At 38.1% G+C, this 17897-nt stretch overlaps 1 protein-coding gene across 5 annotated transcripts in view; it reads left to right on the top strand.

Moving 5' to 3' along the window:
- The window catches only part of ADGRB3 (adhesion G protein-coupled receptor B3), a 596417-nt gene that overhangs the window by 322262 nt on the left and 256258 nt on the right, over positions 1-17897 (top strand). For all 5 annotated transcript variants that reach the window (XM_060752829.2, XM_060752830.2, XM_060752828.2 and 2 more), the window contains one exon: positions 7621-7723. In XM_060752829.2, the coding sequence (XP_060608812.2) occupies positions 7621-7723 (103 nt within the window). The remainder of the gene's footprint in view (positions 1-7620; positions 7724-17897) is intronic.

Below are 17897 nucleotides of genomic sequence, written 5' to 3'. Positions count from 1 at the left end.
TGACTGACTGAAGTAAATGCCATCCAGGAGAAGGCGATAATATAGATAATCTGGGCCCAAGCCATGCAGTGCGTTAAAGATAACAACCAACATTTTGTATCTTTCTTGGAAACAAATTTGTAGCCAGTTTCTAGATGTACAGTAACCACTCTGACTTCCATGTTTTTCACCAATGGGAGTTTCCAAGCTTGGTATAAAGGTATCCCAATTTACAGTACATTGGAGGAGTCCAGCTTTAAGATTATCAGTACATAGCTTTAGGTCTTCCAGCCTCTCAGAAGAAGCCCAGCTGGTATAGCTGCTGAACTTGATAGCAAGCACTGCTCGTTGTTGCATCTATCTGGACTGTCATTTGGAGTGAAGAACCCAGAAGCACTCTGTTGCAGCCCAACTGTTTTAAAAACAGTTTCAAAATACACCCATAAGCTAGATTTCTGGAAGATTAACAAAAAGCAATGACCAACTCTGAATAGGAATTCAAAAAATCACTTAAGGCAAAAGCACCAAACTGTAATCCAAAGGTTGTTACACTTAAACTAGAATTATAACCAAGAGTTTGAAAGCATGAAAATGACCACATTCCACAGGCTTGATACTTAAATTTGACTATAATCCCAAAGGCTTGAAACTTGAGGCATGGAATTTAAACAGGAAAACAGACCCAAGAACAGAACTCCTAACTCGGAGCTCCCAAAACAGGCAACTTGACACATGAAAATCCAACATTAATCTTCCCACCGAACATTGACTCCAGTTCCTTCATAATAGTCTCTCCTACCCATGACATCAGCATTTCTCTCACCCACATTCCCTTTGTTTATCTTTCAGTTTCTGGAAACACTGGATTTGTCACTGTTTCACACTGTTCCTTCTGATCTGTAAACTCTGGCTTATCTGTAACTCTCCTGTCTCCTCCACATTCCTTTCAGAGTCAATCCCTGGCCAATTCTCATGAGAATCACTGCCTGTTTCCCTGACAACAGATCTACCCAAAAAAATCTCATGGTCTCAAAAACACTTTCGGTTTCACACACAGAAACACCAGGTTCAACTAGAAAATTCTCATCCTCATCCTCAGAGGCTTCACAGGCCTCAACACATTCCAATCTGTGAAAATAGTCTTTAAGGGGACTGTAACTACATCCAAGACTGACTTACGACCTCATCAGATGGGCCCCCAGAATCACCATGCATTGTGGCGAATTCACAATGGAGGGCATGTGGAAGCTATCACCCCATTCCGATGATTTCCTGACTCACCTGTCACCCCATCTCACAGGGGAAAGTGTCAGCCACCCAATTCCCCCCCTTCCCTTGACTTTTATTGAAGATGGAAAGTCTTCTGTGTTGCTGTCACAGCAGCATGCAGTGGTTCGCCTATACTATTACGCTGGAGCCCTGTCTGAAGCTGCTCTACATCGTGGGATGGCAACCAGAAGGCTCAGTCATAAATGTATAGGTGAACTGGCAAATGCTGTCAAAAAGTACGTTATGTGATGAGGTAGTGACACACCACCAATCACAAGTTAGGACCCTTAAGAATAAGTTATTCTGTCTTGTCTCCATTCAGTTATAGTTAATGTTTCTCATTCAGGACATCACCACCTTTAGACATTCATTCAGGGGAAACACGCTATCCTTTGCTGATATTATTTTTGAAGGCACAGAGAAGTGTGATTAGGTGCAATTGTCATGCTGATAGCACCCTGCCCCATGCTTTTAGACAGTCTGACCCAGCAGTTTCATGTAGATTTTAAATAGCATTAGACAGAGAATAGCACCTTGTGATGTTCCATAAAACAGCTTCTTTTCTGAATAGCATTCCTCCCCAAGCACTACCACTTGGAACCTACCAAGATATAGAACTGGCCCTACTGAAGCCTTCCAACCCTAATTTCCAAATTTCTCAAGCATTCCATAGTCAATTGAATGACACTGAGAGCACTATCCCTGTTAGTGTTCAGGTAAAGATAATCCAATAAGGTGACCATAGCAATCTCAACACCATTGCCTTCTCTAATGCTGAACTAAAATGGGTCTATAAGATAGCCTTTATAAATCAAGGCTATCTGGAATTATAATGTAACTGTCCCCTCAGTCACCTTGCTCCAAAAGGTATATTTTATATTGGTCTCAATCTGTTAAAGTATAGAGGATCCAAGGTAAACTTTTTAGAGAAGAGTTTTTACAATTTCTTCTTTTAAACAATATACAATATACAATATACAAAACTTCCATTCCCAAGAGATGCATTAATAATACTTCGCAGCTGAAATCTATCTGCATCTCATCCTTGGATGACCCGTCCAAAAGGAAAGGGATTGAGGGGATAAGTTATCCTCTTTACTTTATATGTATAAATATGTGAGAGGAAGCCACAGGGAGGAGGGAGCAAGCTTGTTTTCTGCTTCCCTGGAGACTAGGACGCGGAACAATGGCTTCAAACTACAAGAGAGGAGATTCCATCTGAACATGAGGAAGAACTTCCTGACTGTGAGAGCCGTTCAGCAGTGGAACTCTCTGCCCCGGAGTGTGGTGGAGGCTCCTTCTTTGGAAGCTTTTAAACAGAGGCTGGATGGCCATCTGTCAGGGGTGATTTGAATGCAATATTCCTGCTTCTTGGCAGGGGGTTGGACTGGATGGCCCATGAGGTCTCTTCCAACTCTATGATTCTATGATTCTATACTCATCCTAAGAGTTCACCTCTGAACTACTTATTAACTAAAACTAGTCCCACGTAATCCTACTCATGGAGTACCAACTTCCCAAATTTAACAACCACTTCCAAGCTACTGGGAAACAGACCCCATCAATTGCAGTGGATGCTAACCAGTAAGTGGAGATGGGGGTGGGTGTAAGCTGCTGTTTTACTTCTTATCTGTGTCATTACCATAGTTATATAGCAACATGGGATTCTGGCCTCTATGTCTATTTCTCTAGTTTCTGTTTTTGTAAACCAACTTGAAAACTTTTGATATGAGGAAGTAACAAGGTCTTTAAAATATTCTAAAATAAATAGCTATCCCCTTAGCATAGCTGCCTTCACAGCAACATACTTTGAAATTGGATTAGACTTTCATATATTTCATACTTGAAATAAATCTCCCATGATGTTTTTATTTCATCCTCACTGGTAAATAACCTCTGCCCTTCATCATCTTTAGCCTGGAAAAACTTCTACTGAGTTTAATTGATGGGTTCTAACATAAACATAGCATCATGCATTTCCATCTCTGGATGGCCTTTCATCTCATATTTATGTGTATTCCTCTTCAACAAGACAAATGTAGATGAATCCTGAAAATACTGAAGCATGGCATAATGTGTACTTACCGATACATCAGTGATCATACAGGTTCTGTTTTTGCAATCAGTGGAAACTTGTTTCCTGTTCAACAATAAGTTTCATGACCGAAGTGTCTTGAGGCATTTCAGAAACTCATAAACAATAAGTGGAGGCTCATTAACCAGAAACTCTTGCAGAATAACTAAAACGTTCATCTTTATTTAAAAACAGCAGAGCTCAGTTTTGTACATTACATTCTTTGATGAAAGGGCTAGATTTGTGAGGATGTGAAATCCAGCTAGAAAACATTATTCACAAGGTTTGACAAGGCCCATAAACAGCTATACCATTCATTTATGGAAATGGAACAATGGTGATGGAAAATTTAGAAGTTAATCAGACAATGTTATGCACTGAATGATATATAAAAAGTCAGTATGCATTGTAATCCAATATGCTTTTGCATTCCCATTTTTGCATGCATTTTAGTCACTTCCCAAGTCACTTTTTCTGCATGGCACAAAGAGATTCAGTTGCAGTATTTCATAATCCTAACAATCATTTCACAAGTGCCTTTATGTGTGACATTGAAAATTTGCCTTTCATCATTAATAAAATACTGAATATATTTATATGGTTACCAGGGGAAGGCTGAACACTATGTTATGGAGTTTTAAAAGAGGGGGAAACTATTTTTTAAAAAGAATAACTGCAAACTATTTCCAGTGATTCTGAAGGGGGAAATATATTACACTCTTTACTCTATGATTACTAGATATTGCCCGGGATTTATCTCCAAAGCAATAAAAACAATTCACAATGCAATAAGTATGATAGGAATATTTTCCCCTGCTTGATACAGTAGCAGAAATATGTGGCAAATAGCCTTAAATGGAGGGGGGAGGTTGCAAACATTTATCAAAGGTTGAAATAGTCCTCCATCTAAATAATAATCAAAATCATGTCTCCTGGAGTATTGGGGGGGGGGGGATCTAAGCAACGGCAGTTTAATGTTTTAATGAAAGACAGAGCCCCCAAAATTCATGCAAATCTATAAACCCACAAGAGTCAGTGTGGTGTAGTAAATGGGGGAATGGATATTGACATTAAATCCCCACATTGAACAAGTCATATACTCTCCACCCCAGAGAAAAGCAATGGCAAATCCAACAAATCTTGCTGAGAAAATCCTGTGATAGGGTTTGCCTTTGGGTGGTCATAAGCCAGAAATAATTAGAACAACAATAAACAAGGACCTGTGATATTCAGAAGAGGATTGACAGGCCAAGCAACAAATCTAACTTCTTATTCAGCTCAGTTAAGAAATAGATACTCCTGGGAAACCCACAAACAGTGCATGAACGAGTTTGCCAAATCCAGCCAGTATTTGGAGAAATATACAGGGTTAGTCAAACTGCATAGGCCAATAAGCCATTCAATTGAATGGCTTATTGGCCTATGCATTTTGACTAACCCTGTACTCTGTCTAAGGCCTGTATTAAAACATGACACGTATATAGTAACTTCATCACAGTAATGGGTGGGATTATGAGAGGTTTTGCTCCTTTTGGGGAGGTTTTTTTTTTTTTTTGCACTTTAGTACTCTGAAAAATTTATAGTACTAAGAACTAACATTCGTGCACAGTTCCAACATTTTGTGCAAAAACAAGGATGTTTTGTACCAAATACAGTATTTTTTGTGAAAAACATTGCTTTTAGGGGGGGGGGGTGCATTGTGTGTGTAAACATACACTATTTTTAGAGCAATTTTTTTCCACTCAAAACCCTGAAACCTCACCACAATTTGCCCCTTTCTTCATGGGGCATCTCAACTATCAGGACAGCCTTTTTGTTTAGTATTTTAAAACATGCATATATTATTTACACACATACCATCTGTATCAACACCTCTGAAAGTTACCATACACTCCTCATGCTCTTTTCTGCTCTTCTAAATAGAAACCATCTCACACAAAACAAAACAAAAAGCAGTTTGATGGCCAAATGTTTCTGCTAATGAGCAACTATTTTTGGAGATATACTTCCTGTTTTGGTGCTGCTGTCATAGAGAACACTACAGGCACACCATTTGCAGGGGGGTGGTTAAAATAAAATATTATACCCACTCCGCGTGTATTTATTTAATGTATATCTCATCTCCCCTTCACACTGGATTCAAGGTGGTCTGTTTCAGAACATACGATTTATTCCCAAGGAGCACCTATATTTATAGTTAAATCATTATGTATCTAATGTATGTGATAAATCTATCACTGAGAAAACAAGTCCTTTTCCACTTTGTCTACCACTGGCAGGAGATGATTCCTCTTTGTTGTTGTTATTTATTCATTCAGTCGCTTCTCACTCTTCGTGACCTCATGGACCAGCCCATGCCAAAGCTTCCTGTCGGCCATGACCACCCCTTCAGAGTCAAACCAATCACTTCAAGGTTACTATCCATCCATCTTGTCCTTGGTTGTCCTCCTTCTTCCTTTTTTCTTCAATTTTCCCCAGCATCATTGTCTTCTCAAATTCCTCCTTAATATTTATTTAATTAGAATTTCAACCATGATTTCTAGATCTGGTGCATTTCAATTTGCTTAGAAGTTGTCCTTCATGTGCAAGATCTAATGAAATGAATGGAATTAAAAACTGAGCTTTATATCCCAACCAATGGACCAGAGGAATTGAAGAAATAGCACTTGTCAACTATCCCTCTCCCCTGCCCCCCAATTTAAAATATGCACCTCTGTGAGAGCTGATGCACTACAATGGAGAGGAAATAAATGAAAATGACTCTTCTCCTCTCTCCAGCCTGTGCCGGATCTCAGCCACCTTTATGAATCCAGAGCCAGAGACCCGGTCCAACTCTGGATGAAGAAAACCAGCAAACACTATAGCCATCATGAAGCATCCATCTGTTTCATGTGGTCTTTTACTGATGTACATATGTAGTGTCTCCCCCTCCCCCCAAAAAATGTTGACACAACTGTTTATATAACCACATTGTTTGCTTGGTAGTATGGCTGCTATTCTTGCACATTAAAAAAAACATAAAAAGAATAGTGTACAGCTGTACATATGTTCACATCCAAATGCTTTCCCGCAGTTTATCAATATGCACGTGGAGACTGGTGATGTGGGAGGACAGAAATTAAAAAGAGAATGAACTGAAATCTGCAACTCATGGGGACATACTCAGTGGTTTGTGTTTGGAAATAAATAATGAAACAGTTCAGAATGTCAAAAATGCGAGTCGGGGGATTGAGAATACTAACATCAAGGGAGAAATTCAGATGAGGGAAATTTTGGAAGCATCATATGTGTTCAAAATATATAGGGGCTTCTGCTTTTGGGGTGGGGAGGGGATTATCAGGCACAACGGATCTTTAAAATATTGAAATTCAATCTCTGAATTCACCCATTACACACATGCACACCATGAAAAATCACAAATGATTCTATGGAGTAGCTGTTGTCTCAGAGCACCCTGAAGCATAAACTACAGAAAGCAATAAACAGGAGTAAATCTGAGGGACTGCTCTAAAGAAATAAGGTACATTATTAGTGCTGCTACCCTAAAAAAAAATTCTCTGTACAGTAGCATTTAAGAAATTAATTGAATCGTTGCAGTGTACATGGTTTGGTGATTGCTACCTGAGGGGGTCAAACCAAAACTGGGAATTAACTCTCTAACATTTTCATTGGGCATTAAGACAAGCTCTCAGCTTACAAAAATAAATCCCTCAAGTAGGTAGTAGCCCCAGATCTGTAAATGATCCATGAATTGATCCCTGAGATAGTTTTTGAGCTATCATGTTGACACAGTGATATTTTAAACTGGATGGTTTCTTAAAAAGTTCTCCTAGGTCATAGATATAAAAATATGATTCTGAGGAAAATCTCAGTGCTATCATCCATCTTCCCATTTTTTCAGTTACAAGTCAGCAAAACAGCCATGCTAGAACTTTGCAAGAAATATGTTTTATTTTGTGTAAAACAAGCCTATGTGGTTCACCTTGAGATAAATGAATTTATAGTCCTTTAAAGGTTTGTCTGAAGGTTTGTGTTGTCAATCTGTCTTTTTAATCAATGAATCCGACTTTAAAAAATGGCACTTGGATCAGCGCAATGGCGCTCTTTAATCTTTATCCTGTCTGATAGCAGGGACAATTCTATTTGTGACAAATTGCATGTGGGGAAAGGAATTGAGATTCTTGTCAAGCCTGTTATTTTTTCAAAATGCTCATATTATTTCTCTTTTGCTTGATTGCCTCAAATTATCATTTGAGGGAATGTTGTGTTCTAACTATGCGTGTTTTAATCCCCCACAGAAATTATACAGTCGTCAATTCCAAAATCATTGTGGTCACCATAAGACCTGAGCCCAAAACATCAGATTCCTTTCTAGAGATAGAGTTAGCTCATTTGGCTAATGTAAGTATTGATGTAGTATATATTAATTATTGTGATTATATCCATAACCTTCAGTCGATTTTTAAAATAAAACTGTCACCAGGACATGTTGATGTCTTTACTTAACTGATTTGCTTTACTTAACTGTTATCTGTAAAATCAAGGGTTATTTCTAGAATACAAGTAGAATGAAATCAATTTTACCTTATCTTTTCTGTACCTATACCTATATAACCGAGCTTTTACGACAGATAGACTGATTACAAAGGCCTATGATGAAAAACCATTTTTCAATATTAAAGCTGTTATTAGTGGGTTTTTTCTGGTGCCAATTTTTTAAAAAACCCAATAAAAATGTCATATCACACACAGTTCTTTCACATACTTGATAGTTTTATTAATTTGGTTGTTACTCGGTTTTAGGCATGGACACTAATGCTCTAGGGAGATTTTTTGTTGTGCTTTTGAACAGATAATATCAGTGAATTAAAGTGTTTTGGAAATCTATTAGAAGGGTTTAACCCCCTTTTTTCCTTTTTAGTCTTAATCCACAAAGAAATCTTACTCATTCACATAATAAAAATAAAAAGTTGTGGAAAAATACTGATATGGGATAAATCTCAAATAATATTTAAGTTTAGAATGCCAAATTCCTATAAAACTAGCATATATTTTAAAAAGATTTTTGGACCTCCAATGTTGCAGGTATGTTTTTCATGATCTGCATTTTTAGAAAGAATAACTATCATCAGAACGGTTTTTGGGGTCTTTATATAATTTCACTGTTGATTTGCTTTGCTTTGCTTTGCTTTTCTCTATAAAGTAAGGCTTGGGATCGTTATTTTTATATTGCAGATATAATATATATATATATAATGAAATCTATGTTGTATCTTATCTGTTCTGTTCATATATATATATATATATATATATATATATATATATGAATGAGAGAGAGAGCTTTTTATAACGAATGCAGTGTGATAACTTACAATGGTTATATGTTGCATAACGATAACCATTACATAAAACTCAAAGCTGTGTGACTAATTGTGTTCCTACCGAACAGCATAGTTTCAGTCAATCATAAGAAAACAGAGACTGCTTTATTTCAATTTTAGAAGTCGGCCAATTTCCCTAGGCTAGGCTGTTTTCTTAAATCTTATTATTATTACATTTGTAGGATGTTGGCTAAGACTTTGGCCTAAGACATATAACATGATAAATATTGATACACTGAAGTTTGAATACTATAAATATGCCATCATGTGGTCTTATAATATGATGAAATTTCCCTGGTTTGTTGTTTTAATTGGCATATGGATTCAAAAGACTTGGGGATTGTAACCCCTGTTTTGTTGTTTTGTTCTGCGGCTTGGACAGGGCTTGCCATTCACCATCAGACAATGGATGGCAAGCCCCACCCACATTCCTCCCAAAGTGGAGGGGAAGCGTCGTAAGGCACTTCCTCCACTACTATGGAGAAGAGAGTCTGTTTGGGGTAGCTTCGATGAAGCTACCCACACTTTCATCCCCTTTCCCACATATGATTCGGAAAGTGTGATGGGGCACTGTGTGTTGCCACCCTTTCTCTCATCTGACGGGGACAGGGTGCCAAGACACCCTGTCCCTTCCTCACCAGATGATGGGGGAGGGCGCAACGGGCATCATGAGCTGCCCCATGCACCTTCCCTTTTGCTGGCAATTGCCAGCAAAATGGCACAGCCCAAAAGGGCAGTGTGAAGAGGAAATTGGTGTAGCACCAAGTTCTTTAAACAAAAATGGGAAATGTTCACCACCAAAAATCTGTGCACCCATAAAAGTAATATTTCTCCTCCTTTATGTGGGAAAGGAGTATTGTGAATAGGTCTTCATTGCCTGAAAAGTACCAAATGGGGTTCCTACATCTTATGTTAGATTAAATGAAAAAGAGAATCATGACAACTCACCAACAATTTCTTTGGAATTGGATCAAATTCTGTAAAGTACCAGAGCTGAACTCATACCTTGTTATTGTATACGTTTTACCCAAAAAAGGCACTAACTAATCATAATCAGTTAAGTTATCAATTATAATAGAAATTTTCTGAATGAATGTGGCAATTTAATTTATGTTTAATTTAATTTAATTTAATTGATTGACTTGGATTTTCAATCTTAATGTAATTACAGAATTATTAATAAAGTAATTAATTAATTAAATGAGAAACTGTACTAAATACTACACCTCCTGTGTTCAAGGAAGCTGATTTTTTTTTTTAGTTTTTAGCTGCTTGGTTTTAGGTGGGAAACAATAAGCTTAAGAAATCAGAGTGGGGACAGTGAGAGTATTAGTAAGGGAGGGAGGGAGGGAGGGAGGGAAAGCAAAGAGTGGATTAGCCAAATGGACAAGAAATTTATTTATTTATTTATTTATTTATTTATTTATGGCATTTATATGTCGCCCTTCTCACCCCGAAGGGGACTCAGAGCGGCTTACAAGTCATAAGTACATACAACATACTACATAATACATAACTAGCATAGTACTATTACATCATTCATAACACTAGTACTACATAATATTACATTATTGCTAGGGAAGGGGCGCTGATGTCACAGGGGACAAGATGGCAATGTCCTCCCGGCTCCTCTTCTTTATTCTGGCCCCAGAGTGGCCGTTGGTGCTGGGGGAGGGGCGCTGATGTCACAGGGGACAAGATGGCAATGTCCTCCCGGCTACCCTTCTTTATTCTGGCCCTAGAGTGGCCGTTGGTGCTGGGGGAGGGGCGCTGATGAAATGGGGTCATTAAAAAGGATACAATTGTTTCTTCCACCCCAAGCTCAAGATACAACCATAGGTGTGTGTGTGGGGGGGTGGTGCTTAAGGCGTTTATCGCCTGCAATAAACATAATCTCTGACTGGATCTACACTGACAAATAAAGCAATTTCAGAATGTAATTTAACTACATTGAACTGGATTATATGGCAGTTTAGAATCATCTTATCCAGTTCAATTAAGTTAAACTGCATTTTTGGCAATGTAGATCTACCCTCTGTAGTCAAATTTTTATCCATCCAATAGAAATTTGATAAATACATGTTTTTAATGATTAGCTTTAAAACAGCAGAGTAAACCTCAACTCCTTGAAATCTATCTAGGAGAGATGAGTGTCTCAGATGTGGATTAAGATTAAAGCTGTAGATATCAGTAGGGAAGCATCTGCAGAGGTAAATCTACTGATACTGGTCTTTCAAATGACAGTAGGCAGCTTTGGGTTCCAAGATGGGATGTTTAGGAAAAGAGCAAGGTCAAGGCAGAGTGAGTCTTGGTTCTACTTCAGGATCCATGACAGTTCACCAGGAAGGTCAGGCAGGAATAGAACGGGAGGCCTATTAGAAGTCAAGAGAAGGGGTGGTGGTAAAAAAAAAAGTATGCCAAAAAAGGAAAGCCCACTTGAAATATATATTGCTCTAATTGTGCTTTGTAAGTACTGCATGATAGACAATTTTGCATTCCCCTGACTCCAGTCCACACAGAATATCATTGGAATGATATCATTCATCTAATGTCAATCACATCTAAATGTTATTGATTTCAGCTGAAGAACCTTTAGCACATGCTTAATTATCCTCCTGATGTAAATTTAAGATTTAACTTAGCCAATGTTACATTTTCAATTATGCTACTGGATCATACATACGGAGATGTAAAGGGGTCAATTTCAGACAAATGAGATTGGTAGAAAATTAGTAGAAAGGTTTCTAATGAATTTGGCTTCCATGTTGAGGGGAAAAAAAGAAAGATAAAATGTTATAGATCTACATGTCAGACTTCTAATCCACTCATTAAAAGTATTTTTAAAAGAATGACATGAACCATCAAGGCCAGAGGAATGTTAGGGGGAAAAGTCTTTGAGAGCCATTTTTAGAAGCTATTTTTCAGGTGTTTATTTTACTGCTCTTTTCAGTAATCTACTGATAGAGCGTTTGCCTCCTTGCCAGTTCTTTAAAATGTTTATTAGCTTGGTTCTGGCAGCAGAAAATGCAGGGCATTGATTGTCATTTGGCTTTGTCCACCTTTCTGTAACAGGATATTAATGACTACCATATTAGCACAAGGCCAGGAAGTGCTGACAAGCCGGAAAGGCAATAGCCTTGTCAATAACATCTTGGAAGAGCTGCTGTATTCATTTGGCTATGTTTGAATCCAAAATTCTCCACTTTCTGCAGATCACAGGCCTGATTTTTCTTTCATTCCCATGAGATCTTGCTAGTTGAAATGACAGGAGGCATCAAATTGACACAGTTGAGCTATGCTGGAATTATTTTCTAGAGTACAGTCAGTCATTCCAAAAGTCTCAAGTTCATTAAAGCCAACCAAAGTCACTCTTAGAATTTAATATGAAGCTATTTAGAATCAGATCTGAACAGTTTTTGACCAGGGACAGTAGGACCATTGGCATTTTTCAGATTTGGAATTTCCCTAATTTCTGCACCCTAAAGGCTTCATCTCAGAATCTGGAACAGTTACTGTTTTGGACTATATCTTTCAGAGGAAAACAGCCAGAGTAGCTTTTGGTCAAAACAAAACAAAAAGAATAGCTTTTGAAAGCGCTAACCCTACACTTTCCAATTAGTACATTAAGTAGAACAGAAATTGACAAAGTCCAGACATTCTTGGGCAGCAACTCCCGGAAGACCCAGTCAGGATGGCCAATGCTAACAAATGGTGGAAGATGCAGCTCAACAACACCCGGAGGATCCTACTTGGCATACCAGTGAAGTAGTGATGAACCAATATTGCTAGACAAAGAATATGTTGTGTATGTGTGTGCATGTGCCTTCAAGTCACCTGTTTACTTATGGTGACCCCGGCAAATTCATAGGGGCTCTTAGAAAAAGAATATTCAGAGGTGGTTATCCAGTTCCATCCTCTGAAACATAACCTACAGCATCAGGTATTCATCGAAGGTCTCCCACCTAAGTACTAATCAGAAATGCTGCTGCTTACCTTCCAAGATCAGACTGAAAATGAGTGATTCTCAACCTGTGGCTCCCCAGATGTTTTGGCCTTCAACTCCCAGAAATCCTAACAGCTGGTAAGCTGACTGGGATTTCTGGGAGTTGTAGTCCAAAACATCTGGGACCCACTAGTTGAGAACCATTGCCTAAGGTATTTAAGCCACTGTGATGGTAGAATGGAAATATCTCAGCTCTCCCTCTCTTTCTCTCTCCCTGCCATACATGTACATGCACACATATATTACACAGAAGCACATATTTCTTTACTTCAAATACTGGTGGACAGAGTCACAACCTTCTCCATCTCTGCTGGACCAAAATATTTAGAAATATTGCACACAGAATAAGAAATATAAAGAGTGACCATTTATATGTGTATACATTGGTTTTTAAAAACAGAAACAACCAAACTTGGGCAAAAAAAAATGAAGCCATGTAAATTCCTGCATTAGCTCCACTTCAGTGACAAAACCAAATAACCTGAAACTCCAGATTGCAGTCAGTCTCCAAGTATTCATAAGTAGCACCATTTTAGTGAAACTGCACTGATGTGGCATCAATACTCTTATCAAAACTAACTATGTAAACGTTTGGGATTGAGATATTGCTATGTCTTAATGTAAGAGTTTTGTCATTACGGCTTTGAATGAAGGAGAAACAGATTAAAAGCACTAGTTGGAAATGCTGTGCTAATTAATCAATATCATTTCCCCACTTGCTTCTTTAAAGTGTTTTTCACTTTTGCCTTCACAATAATTTACCTGAATTTAAGACCAGATAGTATTTTTTGTAATTAAAATGTCTTCATTCAGCACAATTTGTCTTTGAACTTTGTGATTTATTTAATAAGATAAAGATAATTTTGCTTCAGCTGTAGGCTTTGAATGTTTTACATCAATAGCTCACAAAGTACTCATGTTCATCCTTGCAATTAAACAGGCAAATTATTTAATTAAATTACCGACTAAGAAATAAAATCCTGTACTTTTATTCAATTATTCTTTTTTCATGTTACAGAGATAACAGTTCACTATGATACATAATCTGCTAAATCATCACTTTATTGTTTAATTTCATTGACATGATCAAATGAATATAAGAGATTTGAAACTAATTTGGGGGAGGGGGGACACTGCAGCTTATTGAGAAACCAGTTTTCATAAAAAATAAATACAATACCAAGATAGTATTTTGGAAAGATATCAGTCATAGTAGAACTGGTACACCAGTGGTCTTCCTTCCATGGACTGATGGACCACAGTATCCTTTCCTGCACAAATCATGTTTTATTCCACATCTAAGTACTTCAAAGGCAGGATTCTGCCACCTCTGTTCTTTCCAAAAGAGATGTAGATGTATGATGTTGGGTTTCCTTTGGAAGTCCCTCAGTCACTAGCCATATATATATCTCCTCAATGTGAAGATTTTTTTTTTGGTTTTATCATTCAAAGAATTTAACAATTAGAAAAACATAAGAATAAAAACCAGAGCAAAAGGCAAACAGGTGAATGTTTTAGTAAGTCTGGAAGAACAAAAAGATAAAATTAAAGCCATCACCTAGTGCCATAAGACTTTCAAAAATAAGTGCCAGGTGAATTCAAATGTAAGTGCTGAAGCCTAAAAGCCATTTTCTATGGTTGCCACCTATCTAGAATCTCAATAATATAAGATAACTTCCTCTTTTTAGGGGAAAGGCTGAACTACTTCTATGATCAGGTATAGCTACAATGCCACCCAATTCATACTAGGATTAATCTTCAGTTCTTGATCCTGAAGACAATCCCTTAAGTGGTTCCAAATCAATGCTGAGAGGCAACACAGAAAATTGTCAAGGTCACACTCACCTTATCCTTCTGCCATGGTTAAATTGGTCTAATCTAGGTTCAGGGATAGATCTAAGTAATCTGTGAACTGATGACTACAGCTTGGGTGTCTAAAATTATTCCTGTTTAATATTCCTTTCTGTAGGTTTACACAGTTTCTTATTCCGGACCCGAATCCTTTTTTATGTTGTGCTTTATTCATTGATGCTTTATAAAGGTTTTGTTTATGCCTAGTTCCTCTCCCTATAATCATCTCACACATCAAGGGCTCACCAGGAGGGAGCTGTCTAATAATCATATCCCCCTGCATCTCACTAATCTTTAGTGGCTCCTGCATATAATAAGCAAGTTTTCTCCCCAAAAGAATTAATGTTTCCAGTTAGCTGGTCTGTATGACACTTTCCCTCAAAGCAGGAGAATCGATTCACATAGTTTTCTGCATATTCTGAACTACTCCTTTATTACAGATAGGTTAGTATTCAGGTATGTCATTGATCTCATATTTTGGAATATGTAGTTTACAGTAGATTTTGCTTGGCATATTCCCTTGATCACAGTATTCTCAAAACCACACACCACACACGTTGAAGATTACGGATTCCATGGGGAATGTGTAGACCAAGAGAGAGCTGCTGTTCCCCACTATTTCAGGATGAAGACCACCTCCCCCCCCCCCCCCCAGAACCCACTACTTGGTTCACAGGCTACTACTATAATGGTTTGTATCACAATGTAATGTAATTTCTTATATTACAATAATGAAGCACCAGGAAGCAAATACCACCAGAGAACTTACATCTTCTAGGAAATCTCATCTCCACTGAAGATAAGTATTCAGATCTCCATGGGCCTTGACACTGGACCATTAAACACTGATAATGCCCTTAATATTACCAGTAGTATGCTTCAGAACAACTGAAATATCACATATCAAGGGAAAGATGTGTCACGTATTTGATTTTGATCTTTATTTCAATTGATACAGAGCTTACAACATAGACTGTTTCAGAATTGGTCAGTTCATCAGCTTCTCAAGTGACAGATTTCTTCCTACTCATTACTAGCTAGGACCAAGAGACATTATACCGCCACGTAATGCCATCTTTAAGATTTATGGTAGAAGCTAGTTTTGCACTGGTAGTATTCTTTTCAGAATGGTGGAAAAGTTAAGATTGAATGCAGAACCTATTCTGGAAAGCTGATCACATCAGACTTCTTTTAGACAGTTTAGTTCTAACTAGAAACTACACAATCCCTAGTACTGGATGTAGTGGTTCATAGAATCAAAGAATCCTAGAGTTGGAAGGGATCCTATGGATCATCATGTCAATCCACTGCTCAATGCAGGATTTCCAGCTAGAGCGTCACCTGCATATCACCTGCATTTTGCTTGTTTTGAAGATGTCCAGAGAATGAGACCCTTCCCACTCTCTAGACAATTGGTTCCATTGCTGAACTGCTCTCACTGTCAAGCCATTCCTTCTAAATTCATTTGAAATCTGCCCTCCTTTGACTTAAAACCATGAGACTGAGGGAACAAAGAACAAACCTGTCCCCTCCTCTCTGTGACAGCCATTGAGGTTTTTGAAGAATGCAATCATTTAAACTTTCAGTGTTCCCTTTGCCAAGCTGAACATGCCCAGCTCCTTTAACTTTTCACCAAAATGAGGAACCCAGAAATGAATGCAATATTCCAGATGAGTGACTAGTGCTGAATATATCATGAGTGTTTCTTTCCTTGACTTGAAAATTGTGGTTCCATTAATGCCGGCTAAGATGCCATTTGCCTTTTGTGACGATGTGTAAGTTTTTTTCCTTTGGTTATGTGTAGTTTGGACAGTAGTTTAGGGATGGTAAGTATGGGAGATTATGTTTTGTTGGAGATGGTGGCTTGGCATTAGCTGAGTTGCCATAGCAACAGGGGCGGAGCCAACTGCCTCTTCACGAGGCAGTTGTTTTTAAAAGTCAGTCAGTACGCCGGTGAGCTACTGAGAGGACTGAGTCTCTGGGTGGAGATTCAGGGAATGTGTCTGTAGCCGGTGTGCTATAGGAAAGACTGAATCTCAGGGTGGGGATTCAGGGAATCAATCGGTGACCAAAGTAGTTGCAGAGAAGGACCCGGTAGTCAGAGAGCTACATGGGGTTGTTGATTCTAAATTAAGAATCAAGGTTTGGCTGGGTTTAAGCCTGCTGTGCCTGCTGTGAAACGTTTTGAAGTATGTGCCTGAGATTACTCATGAAACCTTTACAATGTAACCATCAAGATTTGTGCCTCTTTTGAAGAAACAGTTAAACATGTTATACTCCTGTTAAAATAAACTTGTTACTGTTCTCCTCAAGCCTTGCCTGATACAGTTTCTCCTAAGTTGAACAGCCTGCAATAGTAAAGTCAAGCCAGGAAAGTAACCGCTACGCTATCAAATAAATAAAGCCTTCTGTAATTAACAGTCCCTTTATAAAATAGCTCCTAGGTTGATATTGATCGTTGCCTGGATTCCCTCATAGATTAGGTGGCAGTGGGTGCTTTACCACTTGCACCTTCACATTTGGTGGCATTCGGTGGCATTAAAACGGTCTTCTTCACAATTGGTGGCAGCAGTTTAACAACTTCTTCACACCTTTGTTGCTGTATAATGTTCAATTTATGATAATCAATAATCCCATAGTCCATTTCACAAAATGTACTGTTGTGCCATGTATCCCCTATCTTTTACCTGTGCATTTGGTTATTGTGGCTAAATGTAGAATTTTGTATTTTTCTCTTTTGAATTTCATTTTATTAATTTCAGCCGAGTTTCCAAGTTTAATTTTAATTCTGTTCCGATCTTGTACTGCATTAGCTGCCCTTCCTAGTTCTGTATCATCCACAAAATTGATAAGGATTCCCTTCACCCCATCATGTGAATAATTGATTAAAGTATTGAGGAGTGTTGGCTCCAGAACAGAGCCCTGGGGTGAGACCTCCTTCCAGTTTAAAGTGCAGACCCTGATGGCAACTGTTTTACCACAGTTTTCCAACGAATTGTGGATATATCTGATGGATGTTTCCATCTATTCCATTTTTAACCAGTCTGGAAATCATGCAGAATTTTGCTTTAGTACAACTGGAATCTGAGTGAAAGAGGCCCCCTTGGAGATATTATTGTGCTTTTCATAACATCACCTGATATTATGCTATTTATAGTGTGAGGTATACATTATGATGATGCTCAGAAAACTATATTTCAGGTTTCACAGAACTGCTCTTCGAGCCAAGATATTTAGATAGCCAAAGGCATATAAAAAAGAGAGCTTTCTCAACTTGAGTACAGAGGGTATAACGTGTTCAATTAATAAAGAAAAGTAAGTGGCAGAGGCCAGAGAAATG

The sequence above is a fragment of the Anolis sagrei genome, chromosome 1 (genome assembly GCF_037176765.1).
Source record: "Anolis sagrei isolate rAnoSag1 chromosome 1, rAnoSag1.mat, whole genome shotgun sequence".
NCBI classification, from domain to species: domain Eukaryota; kingdom Metazoa; phylum Chordata; class Lepidosauria; order Squamata; family Dactyloidae; genus Anolis; species Anolis sagrei.
Note: the sequence above shows the minus strand (reverse complement) of the source record. Positions and strands in the feature narration are given on the sequence as shown.